The sequence below is a fragment of the Schistocerca nitens genome, chromosome 1 (assembly GCF_023898315.1).
Source record: "Schistocerca nitens isolate TAMUIC-IGC-003100 chromosome 1, iqSchNite1.1, whole genome shotgun sequence".
NCBI classification, from domain to species: Eukaryota; Metazoa; Arthropoda; class Insecta; order Orthoptera; family Acrididae; genus Schistocerca; species Schistocerca nitens.
In genome coordinates this window covers 1307453228-1307479266 of record NC_064614.1, presented here as the reverse complement: position 1 = coordinate 1307479266, position 26039 = coordinate 1307453228, and the positions used below count along the sequence as shown (strand labels likewise).

The following is a 26039-nucleotide window of genomic DNA, read 5'->3' as shown; positions in this document are numbered from 1 at the left end:
CGCAGGTTCGAATCATGCCTCGGGCATCGATGTTTGTGATGTCCTTATGTTAGTTAGGTTTAAGTAGTTCTAAGTTCTAGGGGACTGATGACCTCAGATGTTAAATCCCATAGTGCTCAGAGCCATTTTTTTTTTTTTTTTGTGTGTGTGTGTCAATGCAACCGAGGAATGTGTTCTCCCTGTATTGAACCATTGGGAATCCTGAATAAAACAAACCTCCTATCAGAAAAAAAACAGGTACTGCATGAACGCCCCTCGTATTCGAAATTGCGAACACGGCGACACTCTAGCTATACAATTTATTGGCGACATATATATGAACGTCACGTACGTCTGAAGGACCGTACCTAGTACAGCGTTAAACTCAGACACTGCAAACAGTATTTACATGACTAGGCGAACGCTACGACAGTAACAAGTGAGTCTCCTCTTCCTGTGCGGGAACCACAGCGACTGTGGGAGTGCAGGATGTGCACACTCAGCGGCGTACGGAGGTCTGAATCGGTCCTGGACTCGCGCTCGTATAGTCAAAGCTGTTAAGGTACCCCTAGCGAAAAGCGTAAAACCTGAGTCAAACCCCTGGTCGAGCTCAAATTTTCGTATGTCACCAATACATTGCACAGCTTGAGTCTCATCGCAATGCGAATACGAGGCGGTACCCACACAAACCGTAATGTTTTTAGAGCTATACATTTTCAAATTATTTACGAATTAACCTTATTCCCTTCAAAATACTCTCCATTACAACTAGTACTTCTGTCCCACCTGTGCTTCCACCGTTCGAAACGTTTTTTTGTAGTCATCTAGCAGTAATAGGCACCCTGGGTGGCTGACTAGTCGGATAAGGATATCACGTAGAACAAGGCGGGAATTTTATCAAAATGTCAGAAGTAGTCACAATCAAGCTACAGTAGCCCATTACAAACACTACTTAAAGTGCTGAAACATGTTATTAGGAAGGCAAAGAGTATGTGGTGCGCAAATAGCTCATTCACAGAATAAAATTAAAAACATATGGTCAGTTGTGAAGGAAGTGTATGGTTCAAAAAATGGTTCAAATGGCTCTGAGCACTATGGGACTTAACATCTATGGTCATCAGTCCCCTAGAACTTAGAACTACTTAAACCTAACTAACCTAAGGACGTCACACAACACGCAGTCATCACGAGGGGAAGTGTATGGTCAGCAGCACATGGTCGACGATATAAAGGCAGTTCGTAGTAAAAATGTTTCTGTTACCGTACTGATAAATCAGATATATGTACAGTATTTAACAATCATTTTCTGAGCATTGCTGGTGAATTAAATAAAAATTTAGTCTCTACAGGGGATCATGTAACTCTCTTAGAAAATGCCTTTCCACGACTGATGTCTGAAAAACTCTGTGACACAGAGAAGGGGCAGATTGAGTCAAAAATTAAATCACTGGAGACTACGGACTCTCACAGATATGATGGAGTGCCTAGCAGAATACTGAAGTACTGTGCTGCACATTTAGCCCTGTGTTTAACCATACTTGTAATTTTTCCTTTAGGAATGGTCTGTTTCCTGAACGATTAAAGTACAGAGTAGTAAAGCCGACTTATAAAAAGGGACAAAGGGATAATGTAGATAATTTTAGACCTATTTATATGCCATCAGTGTTCGCAAAAGTTATTGAAAAGGCTGTGTATGTAAGGATAATTGATCATTTTATATCACGCGATTTGCTATCAAATATACAGTTCAGCTTTAGTAGTTGTTTAAAAACTGAAAATTGTATATTCTCTTTTCTCTGTGAGGTACTGGATGGGTTGAACAAAAAGTTTCGAACGCTTGGCATATTTTTTTTTTCTTTAACTATGGCTTTTGATTGTGTTGATCACAAAATATTGCTCCAGAAATTGGAACATTACCGAATTCGGGGAGTAGCTCACAATCGGTTCACCTCTTACTTTAGCATCAGGCAAGAAAACATCATTATTCACAATGTTGATAACGGCTGTGATGTGGGGTCTGAGTGGGGTACAGTCAAGTGCGGGGTGCCCCAGGGATCAGTGTTGGGGCCACTCCTTTTCCTTATTTATATAAATGATATGACCTCTAGTATTACGGGTAACTCTAAAATATTTCTGTTTGCTGATGACACTAGCTTGGTAGTAAAGGACGTTGGCTCGGTTTCAAATAGTGCAGTTCATGACCTAAGTTCATGGCTTGTAGAAATAAACTAACGCTAAATCACAGTAAGACTCAGTTTTTACAGTTCCTAACACACAATTCAACAAAAAATGACGTTTTAATTTCACAGAATGGGCATATGATTAGTGAAACTGAACAGTTCAAATTTCTACGTGTTCAGATAGATAGTAAGCTGTCGTGGAAAGCCCACGTTCAGGATCCTGTTCAAAGATTTGATGCTGTCAATCTAACTATTCGAAAGGTATCAGAAGTGAGTGATCGTTCGACACGAAAATTATTTTCATTCGCTTATGACGTATGGTAATATATTTTGGGGTAACTCTTCCCATTCTAAAAGGATATTTTTGGCTAAAAAACGGGCGGTTCGGGCAATAAGTGGTGTGAGTTCACGAACCTCTTGTCGACATCTGTTCATGTGTCTGGGTATTTTGACATTGGCATCTCAATATGTATATTCCTTATTGTCGTTTCCTGTTACCAATATTAGTTTATTCCCAAGAATAAGCAGCTTTCATTCGGTTAATACTCGGCAGAAATCAAACCTGCATTTGAATCGGACTTCCTTAACTCTTGTGCAGAAAGGTTTGCAGAATACTGCTGCATCCATTTTCAGTAAGCTACCACTAGAGTTCAAAAATTTTAGCAGTAACCCACGCGCTTTCAAATCGAAACTGAAGAGTTTCCTTGTGGGTGACTCCTTGTACTCTGTCGAGGAGTTCTTTGAAAACTTAAGGTGATTCTTGTTGTATTGTTGATTGCGTTTACTTAAACTTATGGATTGACTTTTTTCGGGTTGATAAACATTTTATTTTGATCTGTTATTACTTTTATGGTGTAATTTCCTGTACTGATCGTTCCATGACCTTGGAGATTTGCTCCTGAATTTCGTCCTACCGAAGTTGACGTGTAAACAAAAATAAAATAAACAGAAATGGCCGACAGCTCCTCCCTCGTTTTTTTCTTGACTTCTTCAATGTTGTCAAACAGTCGTCATTTCATGCTGCTTCTCATGCGTGGAAACACGAAAAATGCGGCCGGAGCCCGGTCAGGTAGGTGAGGAGGGTGGGGCAGCGGAACCTTGCCCTTTTTAGCCAAAAACTAACAGACATGGCTGTGTGTGCAGCTGCATTGTCGTAGTGGAAGAGCCAGTCTCCTGTCTGTCACAAATCGGATCTTCTTTCACGGACAGTGTTGCACAATCTTCTTTAAACTTCCAAATAAAAGGTCTGATTTACGGTCTGGCGTGGGGCAAGAAACTCTCAATGAACTACGCTCTTGGCATCGAAGAAGCAAATCAGAATTTAGTTGATGTTTGATTTGACTTGACAACATTTTTTTGGGTGGGGCGACGATACGTTGGTTTGAACGATGCTTTGTTTCTCGGTCGTAACCACAGTACCATGGCTCACCTCCAGTAATGAAGGACCTTTGACAGAGAATTTGAATCGGTTTCAAGCCGTTCTTTCAACGCACTGTATGTTTCACCTCGACGTCCATTTTGACTGTCAGTCAGAACCTAAGGAAGAAACATCCCGGTAAGCTGTTTTCACATTAAAACTGTTTCAGTAGCATTTTACGGAGCAGAAAACAAAATTTCACAGCTGCACGTTGTTCACCTAAACCAGTCACCGTAAAAAAACTAGACAAGAAAAAAACAGCGCTAGCAAAAGCAACCACTGGAGATGAACAGAAGAAGCCAGGCGGGCAACGCAGGCGGCCCTGAACCGGCAGCGAGCTGCGCTCTGCGTTCTGCACGCCTAACGGCCCAACAAGGGCGCTCTAGACAAGCTCCGCCCACGGTGACGGTTTTTTTTCTTTTTTTTTTTTTAATCCCTCGTACATTTCCTGCACTTTATCAGTAGATCACAGCGGTCACGTGGTCGTGCGGTAGCGTTCTCGCTTCCCACGCCCGGGTTCCCGGGTTCGATTCCCGGCGGGGTCAGGGATTTTCTCTGCTTCGTGATGACTGGGTGTTGTGTGATGTCCTTAGGTTAGTTAGGTTTAAGTAGTTCTAAGTTCTAGGGGACTGATGACCATAGATGTTAAGTCCCACAGTGCTCAGAGTCATTTGAACCATTTTTTGAACCACAGCGGTCAGCGGCGTCTGTTCCTTCAAATGTGAACGCATGTCTGAATAACACTGCATACTAGACTACTAGACAGTTAGACGCTGCACACAGTACAGTAACTCATACTGTAGCAACAGGTGCAAACTGCATTTGCATTTCCTCCAAATTTTGGCAGCAAGACCCGCAGTAACACACTCGATCCCCCTCATTTCAGTGCAGCTGTAATTCTCTGTGAAAGATGGAACTGCCAGCAGACTGCATTTGTGTGGAGCGCCTTTAGTGTTGTTACCAGGCCGGCTGCGGTATATAAACGGTGCGAACGGCGACCGATGTCGAGTTGTCATCGTGAAGAACACGAAACGGCGCGTACTCGTCTGAGGTACCGTTATCAGCACCTGACACAGTTTGAAAGGGGCCTCCATTTGGCCGGTTGGTCGAATCGTACGATGTCTAGATTTGTGGGGCACTCCTATACGACGGTGACCTGACGTTCGTCTGTATGCAACGTGAGGGCAGCCACACACGTCTCCAATGTTCGGGTTGACGTCGTCTGACCACAAGCGAGGAGCGCCTTATTGTGCACTGAGCACAGGGTAACACCTTACAATGTGCGCCTGCCAACCGAGAACAAGTGATGGAGTTCCCGCAACGTTGTGCGTCAGCTTGCGGCGTCGGTGAGTGACCACCAGCAGCCACACCAGGGAAGTGTAGGCTGTCAGTGACACGGCACAAACGGCCAGACGTAGAGTGGTGCCTGGAAGGGGAGCACGGGTTGCTGACGAGTAACGTCGCATTCTGCTCAGCGACGGATCGCGGTTCTGCGCTGCCATCGGTGACAACCGTCGGCGAATGTGGCGGTGCCCTGGCGAGAGGTCCCGGTCTTCCGATGTGTGGTGTTACTGCCGGTGTCGCAGTGTAGGGGGCCGTCCGGCGTCACTGTGGGAACGGTGACGTCGCAGACGCCCTGCGCCCTCAGGCGTTTCCCTCTCTCGCGAACTATGGCGATGTAACTTAAGGACAGGAAAACGATTCTGCACGCGCGACATGTGGTGTCACCGCCAGACACCACACTTGCTAGGTGGTAGCCTTTAAATCGGCCGCGGTCCGTTAGTATACGTCGGACCCGCGTGTGCCACTGTCAGTAATTGCAGACCGAGCGCCACCACACGGCAGGTCTAGAGAGACGTCCTGGCACTCGCCCCAGTTGTACAGCCGACGTTCATAGCAATGGTTCACTGACAACTATTACGCTCTCATTTGCCGAGACGATAGTTAGCATAGCCTTCAGCTACGTCATTTGCTACGACCTAGCAAGGCGCCATAGCATTTGATATTATGTTATGAAGCATGTACAGTCAAGAGTGATGTTCTACAATTATGGATTAAAGTTAAGTATTACATCAACTACGTACTTTATTTGCTACTAAAAATTCCCTTAACTGTTCCAGACCTCACGCCAGCCTGCGTGAGCCTAAGCGCGTGCCTTTCGGCTTCCTCTCATAGTGACTTGGCTGTCTTGCCAAAGTCACAACATTTTTGGCGACGAGGATAAAAACGGTCTTTTTCTTTATACTTGCCTAAATTCATTGTGTCATGGCTTCGCCACAATCTCCAGATGTACTGTCCGAATTTTATCGCTTGCAGAATCAGCAGACGCAGGCCTTATTGGATGCCCTTGGACAGCTCGTCCAGGGTTAACGTGCAATGCAAAACGATGCGGCAGCCGCCGCTTCACCGCTCACGCAGCCACAACACGCAGTTGCGCCACCTTTTCGTCCGTTTGATGCGGCCCTGGAAAGCTGGACGGAGTGGTCACGCCAATTTGGATTCCATCTCGCCGCCTACAGAATTCAAGGTAACGAGCGGCAGCCTTTTTTGTTAGCATCCGTCGGGGTGCACACGTACCGTGTGATAGTGAAATTGTTTCCCCGACGCAACGTAGCAACTCTGTCCTACGAAGAAATTTTGTCGGCATTAGATGCATATTTCAAAGAATCTGTCAATGTAGTTGCAAAAAGGTATACTTTCTTTCGTACAAAACGTACGGCCGGTCAGACTAATAGGGAGTGGGTTGCCACGTTGCAAGGCCTTATAAGGGATTGTGCTTTTGAGTGTGAATGTGGACTCCCTTATTCAGATACAATGGTGCGTGATGCAATTGCACAGAACGTTTCTGATGTTCGTATGAGGGAACAGATTTTGAAACTAGTCAATCCCTCCCTTCAACAAGTGATAGACATATTGGATAGGCAAGACACACTTGACTTTGCTCAGGAATCATTTGCAACTTCGCCAGCTGTGTGTCACGTTAACCGGCCAGCCGGGCGAGCTGCACGGAACAGTAAACAGCCCTCGCGCTCGTCCGCGCAGCTGCCGCCAAGCTCTCTGCTACGTTTGCTGCGCAAGCAGGCAAATGCAGTGCTAAAGTCATGCCCGCGGTGTGCTACTAGGCATTCGCGTGAGAATTGCCCGTCACGCCAAGCTATTTGCTTTTTCTGTAATAAAAAAGGACATGTTCAGAGTGTTTGCCAGAAAAAGCTCAGATCGGACACTAACAACCATTCCAGACCATTTGCTTCGCGCCGGAATCGAACCAAGAATACTCGGGCTCGTGAACCTTCGCCCATGGACATTCATGTAGTTCATTCCACTCCACCCAGTGCCAATCTCTCTAACAGTGACTGTGTTCGTCCCACAAAAAGTGTGCGTCGACGTCGCCGGAAATCACGTCAATTAGCAAGTGACTCTGTACCAGTGTCTGTTCACGTTGCACGAGACAGTCGCTCTTGTCGTCAGCAGGACAATAACCTGTTTGTAGATTTGGACATTCATGGCCACGTAATACCATTCCAACTCGATACCGGAGCTGCAGTTTCTTTAATCAATAAAGACACGTACAAACAACTGGGCACACCTCCCTTGAGTGCCGCAAATGTTCAAATGGTTCAAATGGCTCTGAGCACTATGGGACTCAACTGCTGTGGTCATAAGTCCCCTAGAACTTAGAACTACTTAAACCTAACTAACCTAAGGACATCACACACATCCATGCCCGATGCAGGATTCGAACCTGCGACCGTAGCGGTCGTGCGGTTCCAGACTGAAGCGCCTTTAACCGCTCGGCCACTCTGGCCGGCCCACAAATGTTAAGCTAACTACATATTCAGGTCAGAATATCCCTGTGTTAGGACAGTGCAGCCTTCTTGCAATTTACAAGGGACAAACAAAACTTGTGTCATTTTACGTACTTCGTTCTTCTTCTGCAGTGAACTTGTTTGGTTTAGATTTATTTCAGTTGTTTAACTTGTCTATAGTCAGTCAGGTCCTATCAGTGAACCAGACTGTGCCTTCAGCCAGTGTTTCTCGTCTATGTGAAGAATTTGCTGACATTTTTGCACCGGGCCTAGGTTGTGCTAAGAACTATGAAGCACATTTGGAACTGACAGTCAACACGCAAACGAAATTTTTCAGAGCGCGCAATGTTCCCCATGCATTGCGTGATGAGGTCGCACGAATATTACACGATTTGGAATCACAAGGTGTGATTGAACGTGTGCAAGCTTCTCTCTGGGCATCACCCTTAGTAATTTTACCAAAACCTTCAGGAAAATTGAGACTTTGTGTGGACTTCAAGGCAGCAGTGAATCCACAACTAGTGATTGCAAATTTTCCTTTACCCCGCCCGGAAGATCTTTTTGACAAACTGTGCCCGGGTAAATATTTTTCGAAGTTGGACCTAGCAGATGCGTACTTGCAAATACCAGTGGACGACGAATCCCAGCGCGTCTTGGTGGTTAACGCGCATCTTGGTTTGTATCGATTCAAAAGACTGCCATTCAGGTGTGCATCCGCCCCTGCATTGTTTCAGCAATATCTGCAAACTGTTTGTGCGTCGGTCCCTACTGCAGCAAACTATCTGGACGATATTGTGATCTCCGGAAAGACGGAAGAACAACATTTAGCCAATCTCCGAACGTTATTTCAGGTCTTGCGACAAAATGGTCTTCGCTTGCGGAAGGACAAATGTGTGTTTTTTGCTCGTGACTTACCATATTTGGGACATGTAATCAATGCACAAGGCACACATCCTAGTCCAGAGCACCTCCGTGCCATACAAGACTTGCCTTCGCCGCAGAATTTGAAGCAGCTACAGAGTGTGTTGGGAAAAATTAACTATTATCACAGGTATATCCAGCATGCCTCTTCCATTTCAGCTCCGCTTCATCGCTTACGCCGTAAAGGTGTTCCGTTCGTCTGGACGACGGAATGCGAACGCGCCTTTCGCCAGTTGAAAGCGGCGTTGCTTTCAAATACTCGCCTTACGCCTTTCGATCCCCAGAAACCCCTTTTGTTGATGGTCGATGCATCGGATTTCGGGATCGGTGCTGTGCTTGCGCACAAAGATGGATCGCATGATCGCCCTATTGCCTTTGCGTCCAAATTGCTCTCGTCTGCGCAAAGAAATTATTCACAGATCGAGAAAGAAGCTTTGGCTCTCGTATTTGGTGTTACTAAGTTCCATGATTTCTTGTATGGTAGTCACTTTACCATCATCACGGACCACAAACCTTTGACATCGCTTTTTCATCCGAACAAGCCTGTACCTCCACGTACAGCGCAGAAATTCATTCGCTGGTCACTTTTCCTCTCGCAGTACCGCTACGATATCTTGTATCGGTCCACTGCTAAGCATGGAAACGCCGATGCGTTGTCCCGTTTGCCTGTTGCTGAGGATAGAGCATTCGATTCTTCCGAACTTGCTTGCATGTTCATTGATGCGGAAACCGATGACGTGGTCGAATCGTTTCCGATTGATTTTCGTCGTGTAGCTACAGCCACAGCTGCCGACCCTGTGCTTGCTACCGTTCTGCGTTTTGTTGCTACGCAATGGCCCTTGTCAAAATCACGGATCGAGGATCCATTGGTTCGCCGATTTTTTGCTCACAAGGAGAGTCTTTTTGTACGACGTGGTGTTTTGCTGTTGCGTTCTGATAATCATCAGTCCAGAGTCGTGGTCCCACGTTCGTTACAGTCCTCTGTCTTACGGCTTCTCCACCAAGGACATTGGAGTATAGTGCGAACGAAACAACTTGCTCGTCAGCACTGTACTTGGTTCGGAATCGATGCTGCGATTACGAATTTGTGCTCTTCTTGCATGGCGTGTGCCGAACAACAATCCGCACCACCGCGGAAATTCTTTGCATGGCCAAAAGCCACTTCCCCTTGGCAATGCTTACACATCGATTTTGCTGGTCCTTTCTGGAATGCTCGATGGTTGGTTGTGGTGGATTCCTTCAGTAATTTTCCTTTTGTTGTCCGGATGTCTTCCACGACGTCATCTGCCACCATCCAAGCGTTATCCGCTATCTTTTGCATTGAAGGTCTTCCACAGACTATTGTTTCCGACAATGGCCCACAATTCATGTCCGCAGAATTTCAGTCATTCTCCAAGGCCAATGGTATTCAACATCTGACATCCGCGCCGTTTTCACCTCAGTCAAACGGTGCCGCTGAACGTTTGGTCCGGACTTTCAAGTCACAGATGTTAAAGTTGAAAGAGTCGCATTCTCGGGAGGACGCGTTATTGCTCTTTTTGTCTTCGTATCGCTCTCAGCCCCGAGATGGTCGCTCGCCGGCTGAGTTGCTCCACGGTCGTCCTCATCGAACCTTGATGTCTTTGCTGCATCCGCCGCATCAGGTTCCTGTGTAGCGGCAGCCACCTGTTTTTGCTCCAGGCGATGTTGTCTACTATCGCAACTATCGAGGTTCACGGCGTTGGCTCGCAGGGCGCATTCTTCGCTGCCTCGGCCGCACTATGTATCTGGTTTTGGGGGCCTCTGGTGAGGTGCGTCGGCATCTCAATCAGCTGCGCCTCTGTCGTCGCACGGGTTCTGCGGCTCCCCGTCTGCTTTCAGCGACGGTGCCGTCCGGTCAGCGCCCTGGGGACCCATCTACTGGCTCGCCTCATCCCCAGGTGTTACCGACGATGCCTTCCATTTTGCCCCATGGCGACGCGCCGCCGCCGCCGGTTCTCCCGCCGGCGCCGCCCGCAGTGGACGCTTCGCTGCTGCCGCCGGGCGCCTCCCTTGGTCACGCGCCGCCAATCGCTTCCCGTGACCAGCTGTCCTCCGATATGGAACTCTTGCCCGCGCCGGACCAGATGTCGTCTTCGCCCGTCGGGTACCCCGACGCGATGGAGGTCAACCCTTCGGCCCCTCCTGTCTCTCTACGGGCGCATACACCGCATGTTGGCGTGCACCCTGGACTAGGTTTTCAGGCGTTTCCTAGCTCCCCTCGGACCGAATGGCCGGGTGCGGGTGGCACAGCCTCGCCTGTTGTTAGGCTCCCCACCTCGTCGCATACGTCAACATGGGGTCCTCCCCACGGCGGGCGGAAGCCTTATCACACAACCGTTCGCCGATTTGCGGGGGAGGAATGTGGTGTCACCGCCAGACACCACACTTGCTAGGTGGTAGCCTTTAAATCGGCCGCGGTCCGTTAGTATACGTCGGACCCGCGTGTCGCCACTGTCAGTAATTGCAGACCGAGCGCCACCACACGGCAGGTCTAGAGAGACGTCCTGGCACTCGCCCCAGTTGTACTGCCGACGTTCATAGCAGTGGTTCACTGACAAATTACGCTCTCATTTGCCGAGACGATAGTTAGCATAGCCTTCAGCTACGTCATTTGCTACGACCTAGCAAGGCGCCATAGCATTTGATATTATGTTATGAAGCATGTACAATCAAGAGCGATGTTCTACAATTATGGATTAAAGTTAAGTATTACATCAACTACGTACTTTATTTGCTACTAAAATTTCCCTTAACTGTTCCAGACCTCACGCCAGCCTGCGTGAGCCTAAGCGCGTGCCTTTCGGCTTCCTCTCATAGTGACTTGGCTGTCTTGCCAAAGTCACAACACGACATATGCCTGTACGAACGGTCTGCGTCATGCTGAGGTACCCTCGTGTCCAGCGAGACCCGCAGACCTGTGCACGACACAAGTGTGCGCGGAACAGGCGTGCACTCAGTGCCAGCGTGTGTGATAACCAGGCTGCCTTAGAAAAGGGTACAGTGGCTTTATGGCTCTCTGCTTAACCGAACCAGAGCACTGGGGGGTTCCGTATAAACACCAATGACTATGCACACAGATAGTAGCTCCATTCTGGGAACCGGCAACCTCGACCATTTTTATATGATCTGAGGCTTTCCCGGCGAATGCGAGGTATGCAAGGTTCTCTGGCGTCCACCCGGCTCCGATCGTCGAAATTCCACGATATTTCGGCGAATAACCGTTCCACCATCATCAGGTGGTGCTGATGAAATGATCTGTCTGCGCTGTGTCCGTGGTATTTACGTCCGCGGGGTCCCTAGTCGTACCCCGGCGCGGCCGGCCGGCGGGGCGCCGCGTGGTGGGAGGGGTGGGGGTAGCTGCAGCTACGTCCGGTGGTAGGCGCAGTTCATATCCGTCCGCCGAGGCGGAAGGATCTCGCGTCCGCTCTTTGGTGGTGTTTAACAATGGTTTCCAGGCCTTGCTAAGTTGAAACCTGGTGTCTCTGTTGATGAGGTTATCTGTTACGCGAATTTCTGTGGCCTCCTTGTAGATACTGTCCCAGTAGGCACTTGTGGCCGTCAGGATTTTTGTCTCTTCGATTCGCTGTGTGTCCAGTTTCAGTGCAGTGTTCTGCTAGGGCCGAACGGCTGGGTTGGCGTAAGCGGGTGTGACGTTGGTGTTCCTTGCATCGGTCCTCGACCGTGCGGACTGTTTGTCCGATGTAGGATTGGCACAGCCGCACGGGATTTTGTATACGCCCGCTTTATTAAGGCCTACGTCATCTTTTGCTGTTCCTAGTAGGTCACGAATCTTTGCTGGTGGTCGGAAGGCTGTGTCAATCTTGTGTCGCCTTAACAGTCTCCCTATTTTTGACGACACGTTCCCAGCAAACGACAGAAAGGCCAGAGCTTGCTTCTCTTCTTGGGGTTGTTCTTCATCTCGGTTCTTGTTGCACTTTTGTTGTCGGAAGTCCCTTTGGATTTGGCGGTTGCCATACCCATTCTTGTGGAACACGGTCTCCAGGTGTTTGAGTTCCGTTGGCAAGTTCGAGAACCTCGGATATTCGAGCATTTTTGCCTGTTGTCGAGGCCGGTAGTGGCACGATATCAGTCGCAGACATGTCAAGATTCTCTAGCACGTTTTAATTTCGATAATGTACATGTTATAAAAAAATCGAGGTAGACGATCTTATTATAACAATACATAGTTCTGCATTAACGCTGACTGGGTCCCAGTGCAAAAAGTCTAACATCAGGCAAGGAATGCCTTTTTTGCTCATATCATCCATCATTATAGATCCAGGAACCATTAGTGCACGTAGATACAGCGTTTCGAGTGGTATGTGAAACAAACATTCGCAGAAGAGTCTCGCCGTAGCGTTCGATTGGACTGACTTAGAAGCTAACGTTTATTACGCCGCCAAGGTACCGCAGACAGTAATATGCGACACAAATTTCAACGTGATACGTCTACCGGTTAATGAGAAAAAGGGCCTTAGCAAACGGACGGACAGACAAACAGTCTGGCGCCAAAATAATGATAAAACATTTACTTTTCTTCCGATATAACTACAAATTTACAGTTTCCGGTCTAGACCAATAGTTTTTCATAATTGATGATGGTCGAAGTAGAGAGGATATGAAATGTAGACTGGCGATGGCAAGGAAAGCATTTCTGAAGAAGGGAAATTTTTTAACATCGATTATAGATTTAAGTGTCAGAAAGTCTTTTGTGAAAGTATTTGGATGGAGTGTAGCCATGTACGGATGAGAAACATGGTGGACGATAAACAAAAAAATGGTTCAAATGGCTCTGAGCACTATGGGACTTAACATCAGAGGTCATCAGTCGCCTAGAACTTAGAACCAGTTTGTTTAACAAATGTGCAGTAACCGATCTAGAATCCGAGGTACTGCAGTTTGTATAAAACATTTCCATTTGCATAAAGCTCACTTTGTTGCTGTGAAGATGTGAATAACTAGAAGAAACACTTTAGTTGTTTCTGTTTTTAAAACCTAACCACCGGCGTAATCTTTAGTTTTTCTTTCCTTTGGTAGTTTGTATGCAAGCGCGTGGTTTCAGGCTTTTTGAAGTCTGCGAATTGCCTTTCGGCGTTACTATTTCTCAAGTAAATTCGAGCACTTTGGCGTACACGGTGACAGTGCTGTTCCCAAAATTACGAGCTGTGATTGGTTTTGACGGTGAAACGGTTATTTGGAGAGCCTTTCCCAACGACGGTGCGAAGAAGCGCAGACTGGCGCCGGCCCTGTACAAGCCGGCTGGGGCGCCACAACTGCGACCTTCCCCCACAGGCCGCCCCACACAGGAAGCTGTTCCCACCGCGACGAGGCGCGGCCGCTGCAGCCTCTCAGTCCGCCTGCCACGTCTCTAGGAACGTCCTCCAGCGGCATTCGTCGGCTGCACCTGGCGCGCAATGCGCACAGTTTGTGCACGGGAGAGGACGCACGCGAAATAACTGTGTCTGCTCTGTTAGCGATCGGCCAAGCAGGAGGCGACCAGCCAGTGACGTAGACAGCCGTCTTGCAATTCACTGGTCCGTGTTCCCTGAACCATTCACAAAACTCAACAAATGGTTCAAATGGCTCTGAGCACTACGGGACTTAACATCAGAGGTCATCAGTCGCCTAGAACTTAGAACTACTTAAACCTAACCAACCTAAGGACATCACACACATCCACGCCCGAGGCAGGATTCGAACCTGCGACCGTAGCGGTCGCGCCGTTCCAGACTGAAGCGCCCAGAACCGCTCGGCTACAGCGGTCGGCAAAACGGAACAAATCTATAGTAAATAACATCGAGAACTGCAGATCATACTTCCATTAAAGTGATAAGAAAGTCCTCGAATCTTTTACAAAACACAGAATGAAAAAATATGTACGGTGTTACAGAGATGTGATGGCAGCCATATACGTTTTATCGTATACAATACATAAAATGTCCAAAGGCTGTAACCACAGATTTGACTACTTGATATTTAACTACGAGAAATTGTATCAAAAGCGACGTACTTTTGATAAATCAACGATGCACCACTGCATTCAAAGTTCGTACTTTCATAGTACGCAATATACAATTTGAAAAGCATCGAATACGAGAAGTCTTTAACTAACGACGTATAGTTTCCCGTCATTTTATTATAACAAATCGTACCAACAACGGTGCGTTTTCGAGAAATCCTAAATGTGCCAGTGTTTTGAAACAGTTTATGTTCACAGGACTTATGATATAATGCAGAAACCGCCGAATATGAAATTCAAATTCACTTCCAAATGACTTAATCGAATGTGACGTCTCATTGGCCACGTTACTCTCCACGACGCAAACATGTGACCTGGCAGAACCATCCCTTCGCGCTTCGCAAGTAGCGGAACGTGTAATTCCACGCTGTGAAGTCAGGAAACTGTACCGGCTCTCGGTCTGCACGTGATTCAACCCTGTACCAGCCGAACTGAAAAAAATTTTATAGAACCGGCATTTGAAGCTGTCTGCAGAACGATTCTACTGCCGCCAACGTACGTTTTGCGTGAGGACCACAAACGTAAGTGAAATTACGCCGCGTACAGAGGTAAATGGGCAGCCGTTTTTCCCTCGCTGTACTTGCGACTGGATCTAGGAAAGGAAATGGTTATTAAAGATTAAAGAATATTGAAAAGCGAACCCAATGTGGCTTTTGACCTTCCTCCTCTGCCGATGACCAACTCCTACGCCTCACTCATCTCGTCTCCCTGCAGCTTAACCGCCGTCGCTCAGCCATTTTTGTCTCCCTCGATCTCGAAAAGGCCTACGACCGAGTCTCGCATCCCGGTCTCCTGTTTAAACTCCACACCTACGCCCTTCCTGTCAACAACATCCGTCCGATGGCCTCCTTCCTCTCTCGCCGCCCCTCCTATCTTACCATCCATAATGCCAATTCCCACACCTTCTACCCCTCTGCAGGTGTGCCCCAGGGCTCTGTCCTCTCCCCTCTCATCTACCTCCTGTACACGGCAGATATGCCCCAACCCCCCCCCCCCTCCCCACATGCAGTATACCTCCTGCAGTATGCCAATGACACCGCATTCCTCGCCCTCGCTCCTACCCTCCAATGGTCCCAACGCCTTCTCCAGAATCACCTTGACCTTTTTGCCGCATCGTGTAACCAGTGGCTCCTGAAAATCAATCCTTCCAAGACCCAGGCAATCATCGTAGGTCGTACCACTCGCTCCTTCCAGCACCTGGATTTCTCCCTTACCGTCTGCTCCCGTCCTGTCCCAGTCTCCCCCACCCTCACTTACCTTGGCCTCACCACTGAACGTCACCTCACCTGGATCACTTACCTCCATCCAATCCAAAGCTGACAAACTCCTCTCTGGCCGGACATGGGGGTTGCACCCCTCTACCATCCTCCACACCTACAAATCGTTAATCCGTCCCATCCTCTGTTATGCCAGTCCCATTTGGATATCTGCCCCCGCCCCCCTCCAGATCCTTGAGCGTCACGCACTCCACCTCGCTTTCCGTATACGCCTCCCGTCCCCCACGCGGATCCTCTATGACCTCATTCCTTTCCCCCATCTTCTCCTATTGCTCGAACATATGTGCATATTCTACACCTCCCGCCACCCTGATCCCCCTCACCCCCTGGTTGGTCCTCAGCTCTCTGATCGCTGCCATCTGACAAGCCTCCACTGTTGTATCTCTCCTACCCTCCATCTCTACACCCGTCATCTCCTTTCCCAAGGTGGCTTCTATCAACTCCCCCTCCCGGATAACGCCCTGTCTCCCTCCATTTATCCCTCCTATCAACTCTTATCCTCAACCCCCTCCTTTCCTTTGTCCTGGGCTCCCTCTTCCCCCCCTTCCATCCAGTTTTTCTCCCCGCCGAACCTCTCCCTGCCTCCCTTCTCCCCCCCTCCCCCCCGAGTCGTTTTGTATTCCCCTCCTCTGCCTTTCCGCACTCCCTGTCGCGTGCGCCCAACAACCCCCCTCCCCCCGCTCTTATGGGTCCTCGTCCTCCATCGGCTTCTTTCCCCCTCCCCCCTCCTTCGTTTTTTCCTCCCCTTCCCTCTTGTCTTTCCCATCATCTGTCCAGGTTTCCCCCCGTCTGCCCTCGGCTGTGGTATGCCATAATAGTGCCAACTTTTTAGTGCAGTGTTCAAGTGAACGTTCAGTGTTGTTCGTCTTTCCAAAGTGTTGCGAACAGAAATCGTGCTGTCGCTGGGTGTGAATTTTATATCTCCTGCGAACAGAAACCAGACTGTCGCCGTGTTTTTTAATTGTCTGTCTATTATTTTACCTGTCTGTTTCATATGCATTTATTAGCATCATCAACCCTTTGTTGTATGTTTTAAGCTCCAAGATTTTCCGCCATGTTACCATTTAAGTCTCCGATTGTATCGCCTGTTTTTATTAGTTATTACCTTCATCTTTTTAAAACAAATTCTGTAGACTGAAGAGCGGCGCTCCACCCCATACTGCTAGACGCGTGAAAGATCTCTTGCGCGCGTCGTTTGGTGATGATCGTGTGCTCAGCCGCCACTTTCGCCATGCTTGGCCTCCCAGGTCACCAGACCTCAGTCCGTGCGATTATTGGCTTTGGGGTTACCTGAAGTCGCAAGTGTATCGTGATCGACCGACATCTCTAGGGATGCTGAAAGACAACATCCGACGCCAATGCCTCACCGTAACTCCGGACATGCTTTACAGTGCTGTTCACAACATTATTCCTCGACTACAGCTATTGCTGAGGAATGATGGTGGACATATTGAGCATTTCCTGTAAAGAACATCATCTTTGCTTTGTCTTACTTTGTTATGCTAATTATTGCTATTCTGATGAGATGAAGCGCCAGCTGTCGGACATTTTTTGAACTTTTGTATTTTTTTGGTTCTAATAAAACCCCATGTCATTTCAAGCATGTGTGTCAATTTGTACCTCTCTATCTACATTATTCCGTTATTTATTCAGTTTTCAAATTTATACTGACTTTTTGATCACCCAGTATATATATATATATATATATATATATATATATATATATATATATATATATACACACACACTGAAACACCATCATGCTTGGTTACGCTAACACATTTTAGGTTATGTTAAAATATTATGTGCTATATTCGTGCCAATTCATATGCAACATTTGTCCTGTTGTTGTATCCAGTAACAGACTAAAAGAAAATAGCAAATAAACAAATAAATCCCAGGCCTTACAGACATCAAATTGAACAATGGACGACTCATATTGCATACCACTGGGCGGATGGGATAGAAAAGACGATGTCTGTTTATTGTAATAAGAACCACAGTTCCTAGTGCGATCAATTTCAGCAATTTTACAAGTGTTTCTGTAATTTCAACACTGACCAATAAGGCGGCAGCGTGCTTCTGAGTTTCTGTACCACGACTAAATCACGCCACCACTACTGTGCGAGTACCATATACAAGATTGCGAATGACTGTGCAGTAAGTCCATTCACTGTCAGTCCTCGAACATATATGTACCAAAGTATACCAGACAGCACCCTATACTGATGTGCATATTTCTAGTACCTCGATCATAGTGCGTTATTTACGATTGCCCATCTTTGCCTCTTTCCCCATACAGCTGGGAGTCATGGAGCATTCTCGCATTCTTAGGATAAAGTTAGAGACGGAGAGATGTCCCCGCAATGTGTTTGACCAACCCTCCCTGGAACTCTGTCATCGATTTAATTTGCAGTCGACCGTAAGTAGGAGTCTATGGAGAACGAAGTCTCTCGGAGAACTGAGGACAGCAAGGGGAAGCGGTCATGGAGCTGGAAGACCCTCAGCAGGTTAAAAACAGGAGTGGCGAGGTTCCAAACTAATTTGAAGAAGTATCATATCAATGATGATGAATGCTGTGAACGTGGGGCAGGCTGTACTCTGAACACCTGTTGGTCTGCAGTAACGTGCGCAAAACCTCTGACAAGGAAGACTCCCTTGCAGCGAATGTGGCTCCTGAGTATTGGAGTCATAAGTCTGAAATTCTCTGGAATTAATATTAGAATGTAGTTTTATTACATTGTGTTTTAGTGTTCTTTCGACTCGGATACATAACTGTAGTGAACATGTAAGTGGCGTGTGACAGCTTGTACCGGCTAGTGTCCACGCCTGTCCCAGAAAGTGGCGATTACACAGAGGCACAGTGTCACATATGATGTTGTGTGGTGACACCTAGTATGTTACCACCTCGATCCCTGCTCTTGTCAAATCATATCGAGTCTTACCGAATGACGCTTTTCCTCCATCAGGTTCACTCGGCACGCACAAACACACACACACACACACACACACACACACACACACACACACACACTTCCCTCCACGCCGACTCTTACCGGATGACGCTTTTCCGATTTTCCTCTACGCGATATAAATCGTCTGTCAGGTGCCTTGGTGAACACGAAAGACTTGGGCTTCCTCTACTCGGGAAGTACTCACCGTAGGAAGACCAACAATTCGTCCACTTGGAAATAACTTTGGTGGGACACAGTGCACTCACAGCTCCACGGAACACTGTCCGACCACGACTAACACTCGAAACGCTTCGAGGACACTGTACAGCCGGCGCCCGCGGTCGGTAACGGCGGCGCAACCTGCACGCCCGGCTAGCACCTGTATTTATGTCGAAGCACGCGCTTCTGGCCGCGTTCCCACATTTTTGTCCGTCCCCGGTGTATTCTAGACCGCCGGTGAAGGTTGTGGACAGGGAACTGCGAGGAGGAGGAGCAGAGCTTACACCGGAGGGGCAGAGCGCGCGCTACTCACTGCAGCTTGCCCTCGGCGGGCCCCGCCTTCAGCACGTCCGAGATGGCGATGGCGGGGTCTCCGTTGGCGAAGTGCGGGTTGTCGCGGCCGCCGGACACGGCGATGCCGAACCCGTAGCCGGGCACGCGCGTCAGCGCCACCTGGTGGAACTCCCAGGCGATGCGCTCGCCGCCCTGCAACACGAGCACAAGCACACACGCCGCCGGTTACAGAAAAGGCATTTGTATTGAAGAGGCATTTAACGAGACGGTCGAAGCATTACATACGTGCAACAAAAAATACGCAACACCAATGTTAAGTGACATCACGGGAGCTACGGATAGCTTCCCCCAGTGTCCACACTACAGCTTCAGATTACTCTAGCGGCAGACTTCAGGAATGGTCAGATGGTACACAAAAAAGTAATAAAAGAACTACCGAACGGTACCCACAGGAGTGAAAGAATGTGAATAAAACTGCAACACACACGCAAAGAAAGCAGGAAAAGAAGGAAAATGCTACATAAGAAAGTACAATGTAAGGAAAGGGAAAACGTAGCAACAAGAGTGCCACAGTAAATTGTCATTGGCTGGCCACTTACATAAAATATGGGCGAGCTTGTCACACAGTGAGCAAATTAAGACCCTCTCCCTAAAATCTTTGTAAAAACATTTGACATGGCACACAACTTTAAAACTTTAACCACATTCGACCGAGTGTTGCGTAAAGGAGATGGCTGGTTCGCTGGCAAGTCAGCCGCGGCCCGCTGGTCAGAAAATAAAACGCAATCCATTAAAACGTGGCGCACAGTGACCTGGACTCCGCAAGCACCACACATTGGAGGGTCCTCTCGCCGGAGCAGGAAGCCATGCGTGACAGGGCTGTCGCCTATTCGAAGCCGAGTGAGGAGAACCTCGTCCCGTCGATGGGGCTGAAAGGAAGTACACCACACACGCGTTGTGGACTTGACTATACGGAGCTTATTGTCAGTCACTTCCAGCCACTCATCCTCCCACCGACGCATGACTCGTGAGCTCAACAGCGAGGTGAGTGCGTGCAAGGGGATAGCACGCTGAGATACTTGTGGATCGAGACACGCCTCCTCGGCTGCGAGATCTGCCCTTTCATTCCCAGCAATGCCGACGTGCCCCGGAACCCAGCAGAAAGCCACCACCTTCCCCCATCGCTGTAGTTGGAGGAGGGCATCCTGGATGGTCCGGACTATTTTATCTGCTGGATACAAACGTTGCAAAGAGTGAAGGGCACTGAGTGAATCGGAACAGAGACGAAATTTAGGAGAGGAAGAATGTCTCATCTGCTCCAGTGCCCGCAAGATAGCAGACAATTCTGCATCGAAGGCAGTAAAAGTCTGAGGCTGTCGGACCTTGAGGACACGTTCTGGAAAAACAACAGAGCAAGCAACGGTATCCCCTTGTTTCGACCAATCTGTAAAAACAGCTACATAGTCGTGGTGCTCAGATAAAATGGCAGAATGCAATGGTGGCGTATGCCGACGATGTCTCCGCTGTGGCATCGGGCAACTCGAAAGAGCTCATCGGATGACGAATGGCGTGCCGGTCCTCTTCCGAAGGCGTCTAAACAGCAGACTAACCGTAGCCGCACAGAAAATCACATACGTACTCGTTGACGGTCAACTTTCATTACGTAGAAATCCTACAGCTAAATTGGGCAGCAGCACCGTCACCAGACAAACAGTCGCGCGATAGCTCGGAGTCCGACTCGACGTAAAACGTAGCTTTGCACACCACATTCAGACAGTCGGACACAAAGCAAACAACATTATGCACTAAACTGCCTCGACAGCAAATTACAAGTACGCAGTGAGAACCTATCGTGATGCCATTTTCGTGTCAGACACTGGCTACGCAGCAAGTGTCTACGCGCAACGACCTGGGTGCACACGGACCGGGAAAATCCTGCCACGTGCACAGAAGGGTGTGTGCTCCTCAGACCCACCGGGGCCTTCGGCACTACGCCAAACATTGTTTCACTCGTTGTCCTCGGAATCTAACCGGTACGAATTACGGTAATATGTCGTGCAGCGTCACACTAGTTGCGTAAAGGGGGTTTGGCGAAAGCCCACCAAATATTAGACGAAAGGTTAATCGTCGAGACCTAACTCCTCAACTGCCAAGTGGCAGAACAACCGGGACGACGAAACAGGAAGAGGGAGTCTACCGTCTATTCCCGTGCATACAACGCACGGCGCTCGGCGGTTCGAACCCCAGTCGGGGCAAAGTGTGTTATCTGACTGGATACGGCCCACATCCAGTTTACCTGTACAGGCTGTACACTAAAGACAATGACATCAGTCACTGCGTCTGACAGCTATAATGGAATTAGGGAACCAATAAGGGCTAACCAACCAAGAACTTATAAGAAATAATGAATGGTGAACAATAGTAGACAATGTTGTTAAAACCACATCCTAACACGAAGAAGACAAATTTACCAGGGTACGGCTATTACAGAACCCCCATCCCCCATCCGTCACAGCATCGCCACAGGAGTGTTGACACGAATAACGAAGTGTGAGCGAGTGCATCTAGTGTTAAGGCAGATGTCAATGCGGGTGTTGCGTCACAGAATGCACTACAGCAACGATCGTAGTCCGTAAGTTTTCCCAAGGCTCTTCCCAAAGACAAAAAAAAATTATAAAAACTAATGGCAACGTAATTCGATGCCTTTCCAGACCTTATACACATTTATATATAAATGCACTAGTGTAGGTATATATACACAATAAGTTCACGAAAATATATATATATATATATATATATATATATATATATAAAGCACTTCAGGCCACGAGTGGCCTACTGGGACCATCCGACCGCCGTGTCATCATCGGTGGAGGATGCGGATAAGAGGGGCGTGGGGTCGGCACACCGCTCTCCCAGTCGTAAGATGGTATTCTTGACCGAAGCCGCTACTATTCGGTCGAGGAGCTCCTCAATTGGCATCTTCAGGGTGAGTGCACCCCGAAAAAATGGCAACAGCGCATGGCGGCCTGGATGGTCACCCATCCAAGTGCCGACCACGCCCGACAGCGCTTAACTTTGGTGATCTCACGGGAACCTGTGTATCCACTGCGGCAAGGCATATATATATATACACTCGTTTTTATACTTTTATACTTTTTTAGCGAAGAATTCTTCGTCATAATTGAGTTATTATTGTCACAAATATTATCATTATTATTATTATTAACATTTATTTTATTGTTGTTGTTATCGTCTTCTCATATGACGTAGCTCTCCATGCTAGCCTGTTCTGACCGAGTCTGTACATTGCTGCATAACTTTTCCGAGCACTTGAACCTGCTCACTTTTGGCCAACCTTAGTTTCCGCTTACAACGTCTACCCCACTCCACCACCAAAGCGACTATTCGTTGATGCCTCAGGATGTGTCCTGTCAACCGATGACTTCTTTCCTCACCGATTCGATTCAGTACTTAACTCATACACCCAACAAATCTTTAGCATTCTTATATGCGGCCACATTTCAAAAGCCTATATTCTGTTCGTATCTGAACTGCTGATCGTCCACGATTAACGTGCAAACAAGGCTGCATTCGCGAGAAATACTTTCAGAAAGACTCCGTGACATTTACATTTGTGTAGCACGTTAAAGTATTCCTTTTTTTTCTGTTTGGGTATTCCTTTTTTTCTGTTTGCAAATGTAGTGTCTACAGAAATAATGTAGGAACTGATATCTATAAATGTCAAAAAAAAGCAAAATAATGGCCCTCTAACGGAAATTTCCGGTACTTTCGGACATAGTAATAGGCGAACAAGCAATGGAACAGTTGTCACACTTTCAGCTCTTAGGCTTTGCTATAACGACGTCATTAATAAACGACAAATGTTTTGCGGCACAATACGTAGATCACATAAAACAAGAACACAGTCGTTTGAAGCGAAATTTTTGTGGAAAGTATTACAACAGAGAGCCAATGCAACAGAAGAACTTAATATACACAGTGATTCAGTTGCCCCTACGGCTGACGTTTTATGCAGCCCGCAATGTTACAGTTGGCCTTCATAAACAACGCGCGAGATTTTCATATTCTGTCGCTCGCTACGCGCTACGTGCAACGGAAAAATGAACAGGACCTTTTGGACGAAATTTAATGCAGTTAAATTTTGTACTGTGATACGTTGTCGCTAGGGGTCGTAGTTTCCGAGTTATTCGAGAAAAACTTACAGAGATGACCTTCAAACGCATCGCCGCTTCCACGCACAATCACTATCGGTCAGGATTTCTATTGTGATGTTCATGGCGCTCCCCTCTACCATACTACAAGTATTTGCGACTTAACGAATTATTTCCCACGTTCGATCTGTTTTGGTCTTCACTGACTGGCATTATTACGTCACCGGCTTTCTCGAGCACGTACAAATTGTGAAATCGACGTTTGTGAATTTTAAAACCATAAAACAAACAATTACATCGTTGTATTAGTCAGACTTTCTGACTAGGAAACTACTGTGTTCGTAAGCTTTAAATTTGGATGAAATTGTCAATGTAATTAGTTTAGAAAAGTAGCTTATCGTCCTTTGTCCTCTTGAGCACGTTTGCATTACTAATGTTAACGGAGTAGCCGACTATGCTGGTGACGTAATAGCCGAATCAATGGACACCAATAAAGTCCGAACATCGGGAATAGTTCGGGCAGTTGGTAATCTCTGTACAGTGGTAGCAGGGAGTGCCAGCAGCAACGTACTAGCAGACCTGACTGGTCAGGGACGGGTGTGGTGTGGAGGTGCTTTTGAAGATTAGTTTTGCAAATTTTCCTGGAATAGCTCGAAAAACGTAGCCTCCGGCGCAAAACGTATCCTAGTGCACAATGTAGCTATATTAAATATCCTTGATAAAGGCCCTGCTCACTTTTTAAATAAGACTAAAAGTTCGTCCTTAGCGAGGCAGAGAAAATGAAAATCTTGCTCGTGGTTTATGAAGGGCAGCCACAACATTGTAATATTGTGGGTTGCTTAAATAGACACGGCAGGGGCAGCTGAATCACCTTGTATATAATATAATATAAAAAAAAGAGCAAGGATGAATAAAAACAGGTACGACGTAATGTCGAAAGAGAGCACAGTTTAAAAGGTAATCAGTAATGTCATTGACCTAGCTTCTACTAGAGATATTCCAGCGTGGATTACGGTGGTGCGGACTTGGGACATGAGGTGACTGTTGCAACGGACGCCGAGACGGCGAACTGAATGCGTGGAGACGGCTGCAAGCTGTCCAGGCTGACACGGGCGTCCCAGGTGCCTCGAGAAGGGACCCCAGTTGTTCGGGGCGCGGCAAAGTCAGCATTCGCGAATGGCGGCCGCCGGCCGGTGTGCTTGACCGCCCCCCCCCCCCTCACCCCCACCCCCGCCACCCGCCAGGCACGCTTTGCACGTTTCGTATCTCGGGGTAACAGCTGCACTTAAGAATGACACTTCTATGGTGTCCGTAAATTCGGTCAGTCACATCCCGTCCCGACAAACCTTCTTGCTTGAAATGAGCCCTCGTTGCGGCCTACGCCGCTACGCTGACGTACTGAGGAGCGTGTTTGTTGTCCCGCTCAGAACTAGTCGCAGCTCGCCCTTCCTAACTACACTGAGATCCGTACTACACAGGTGGCTGCATGGAGCGATTTCCCTTGGTGAAAAGAACACTGAGAAAAAGCTTTCCGGTAAAACAAAAATATATAAATAAAAAAATTAAAAGACCGGTAAATATGTATGTAAGACGAGAGCCAGTTGGGCACTTTGTGTGGGAGAAATGAATGTTCCTCACTCTTCTCAGAGGGGCTTCTTTCGGAATTGAAAGAATGAAACCTGTCTGTGACGCCGAGCGTGTTTTTTCGTTTGGCAGTGGAGTTGAATGTAACTCCTAATCAGAAAAAAACCAGAACACCTTGAACGACTAGAGATAGGACGTTCATATTCACAGGACACGTGCATTAGTATGTCCTGCTTTTCAGTCCCCTCGGTCCAGCATGTGTCCCGGTGTCTAGTAGGCACAGGGTCCGCCATGGGCCCTGGTAACTTGTTCCACGAGTGGCGGCATCGACCCGTGTCAGGAGCGCACGGTGTCCTGTGTTTTAACCATCCGTGCTGCACTCATCTATTCCGAAGTTCATCTGTGGTGACTGGCACTGGACCACAGCACTCGACCCGTCGTTTCACCAGACGCCACACATTTTCGATTGGCAATTGGTGGCGATCTGATGGGCCAGAGCAAAAGGGTGACATCCTGTGACACCGAGAGTGCACGTGTTCGTGCAGAAACACGTGGTCGTGCACTGACTTGCTGAAAAATAATGTCTGGGATGTTGTGCGGAAAGGGTACAGGTGCGGGTCGCAGGACGCAGGACCTCATTCGCGTACGTCACACTGGTCACAGTGCCCTGGATATGCACCAACTGTGACGTGTGGTTCTACCCAATAACAGCTACACTATAAAGCCTCGAGTTGGTACTGTATGTCTGATGCGAATCCAGCCACTGTGATGCCGCTCCCCCTGTCTGAAGCGAATCAAAATCGGCCGTCATTTTCAATCAAAGACAACCTGTATGCGTCCGAAAACACTGTTTGATGCCACTCCTGTCGCGAGTGACGTCGTTCCATACACCATTACCGTCTAACACGTTTCTACACATTCGTCAAAGGTAGATAGAGAGGTCGACGCCGCGCACGTAACCCATGCCGGAATCAACAGCGACGGACTGTCACCCCTGGTAGCGTACGGTAAGTTACGCTGTTCCACTGCTGCGCCAGAGACGAGGAGAACGCAGATCTGTCCTGCATCGCCATTCGGATGACGTGTCGCTCTTCTCTGGGGGTGCAGCCGGCCTCTGCGGCCGCGCGGTTCTAGGCGCTGCTGCTACGGTCGCAGGTTCGAATCCTGCCTCGGGCATGGCTGTGTGTGATGTC

General features: G+C 48.0%; 1 protein-coding gene across 5 annotated transcripts in view; it reads right to left on the bottom strand.

The window, feature by feature from the left end:
- Positions 1-26039, bottom strand: part of LOC126202545 (tight junction protein ZO-1) — a 731102-nt gene that overhangs the window by 400033 nt on the left and 305030 nt on the right. For all 5 annotated transcript variants that reach the window (XM_049936877.1, XM_049936873.1, XM_049936876.1 and 2 more), the window contains exon 2: positions 19107-19279. In XM_049936877.1, the coding sequence (XP_049792834.1) occupies positions 19107-19279 (173 nt within the window). The remainder of the gene's footprint in view (positions 1-19106; positions 19280-26039) is intronic.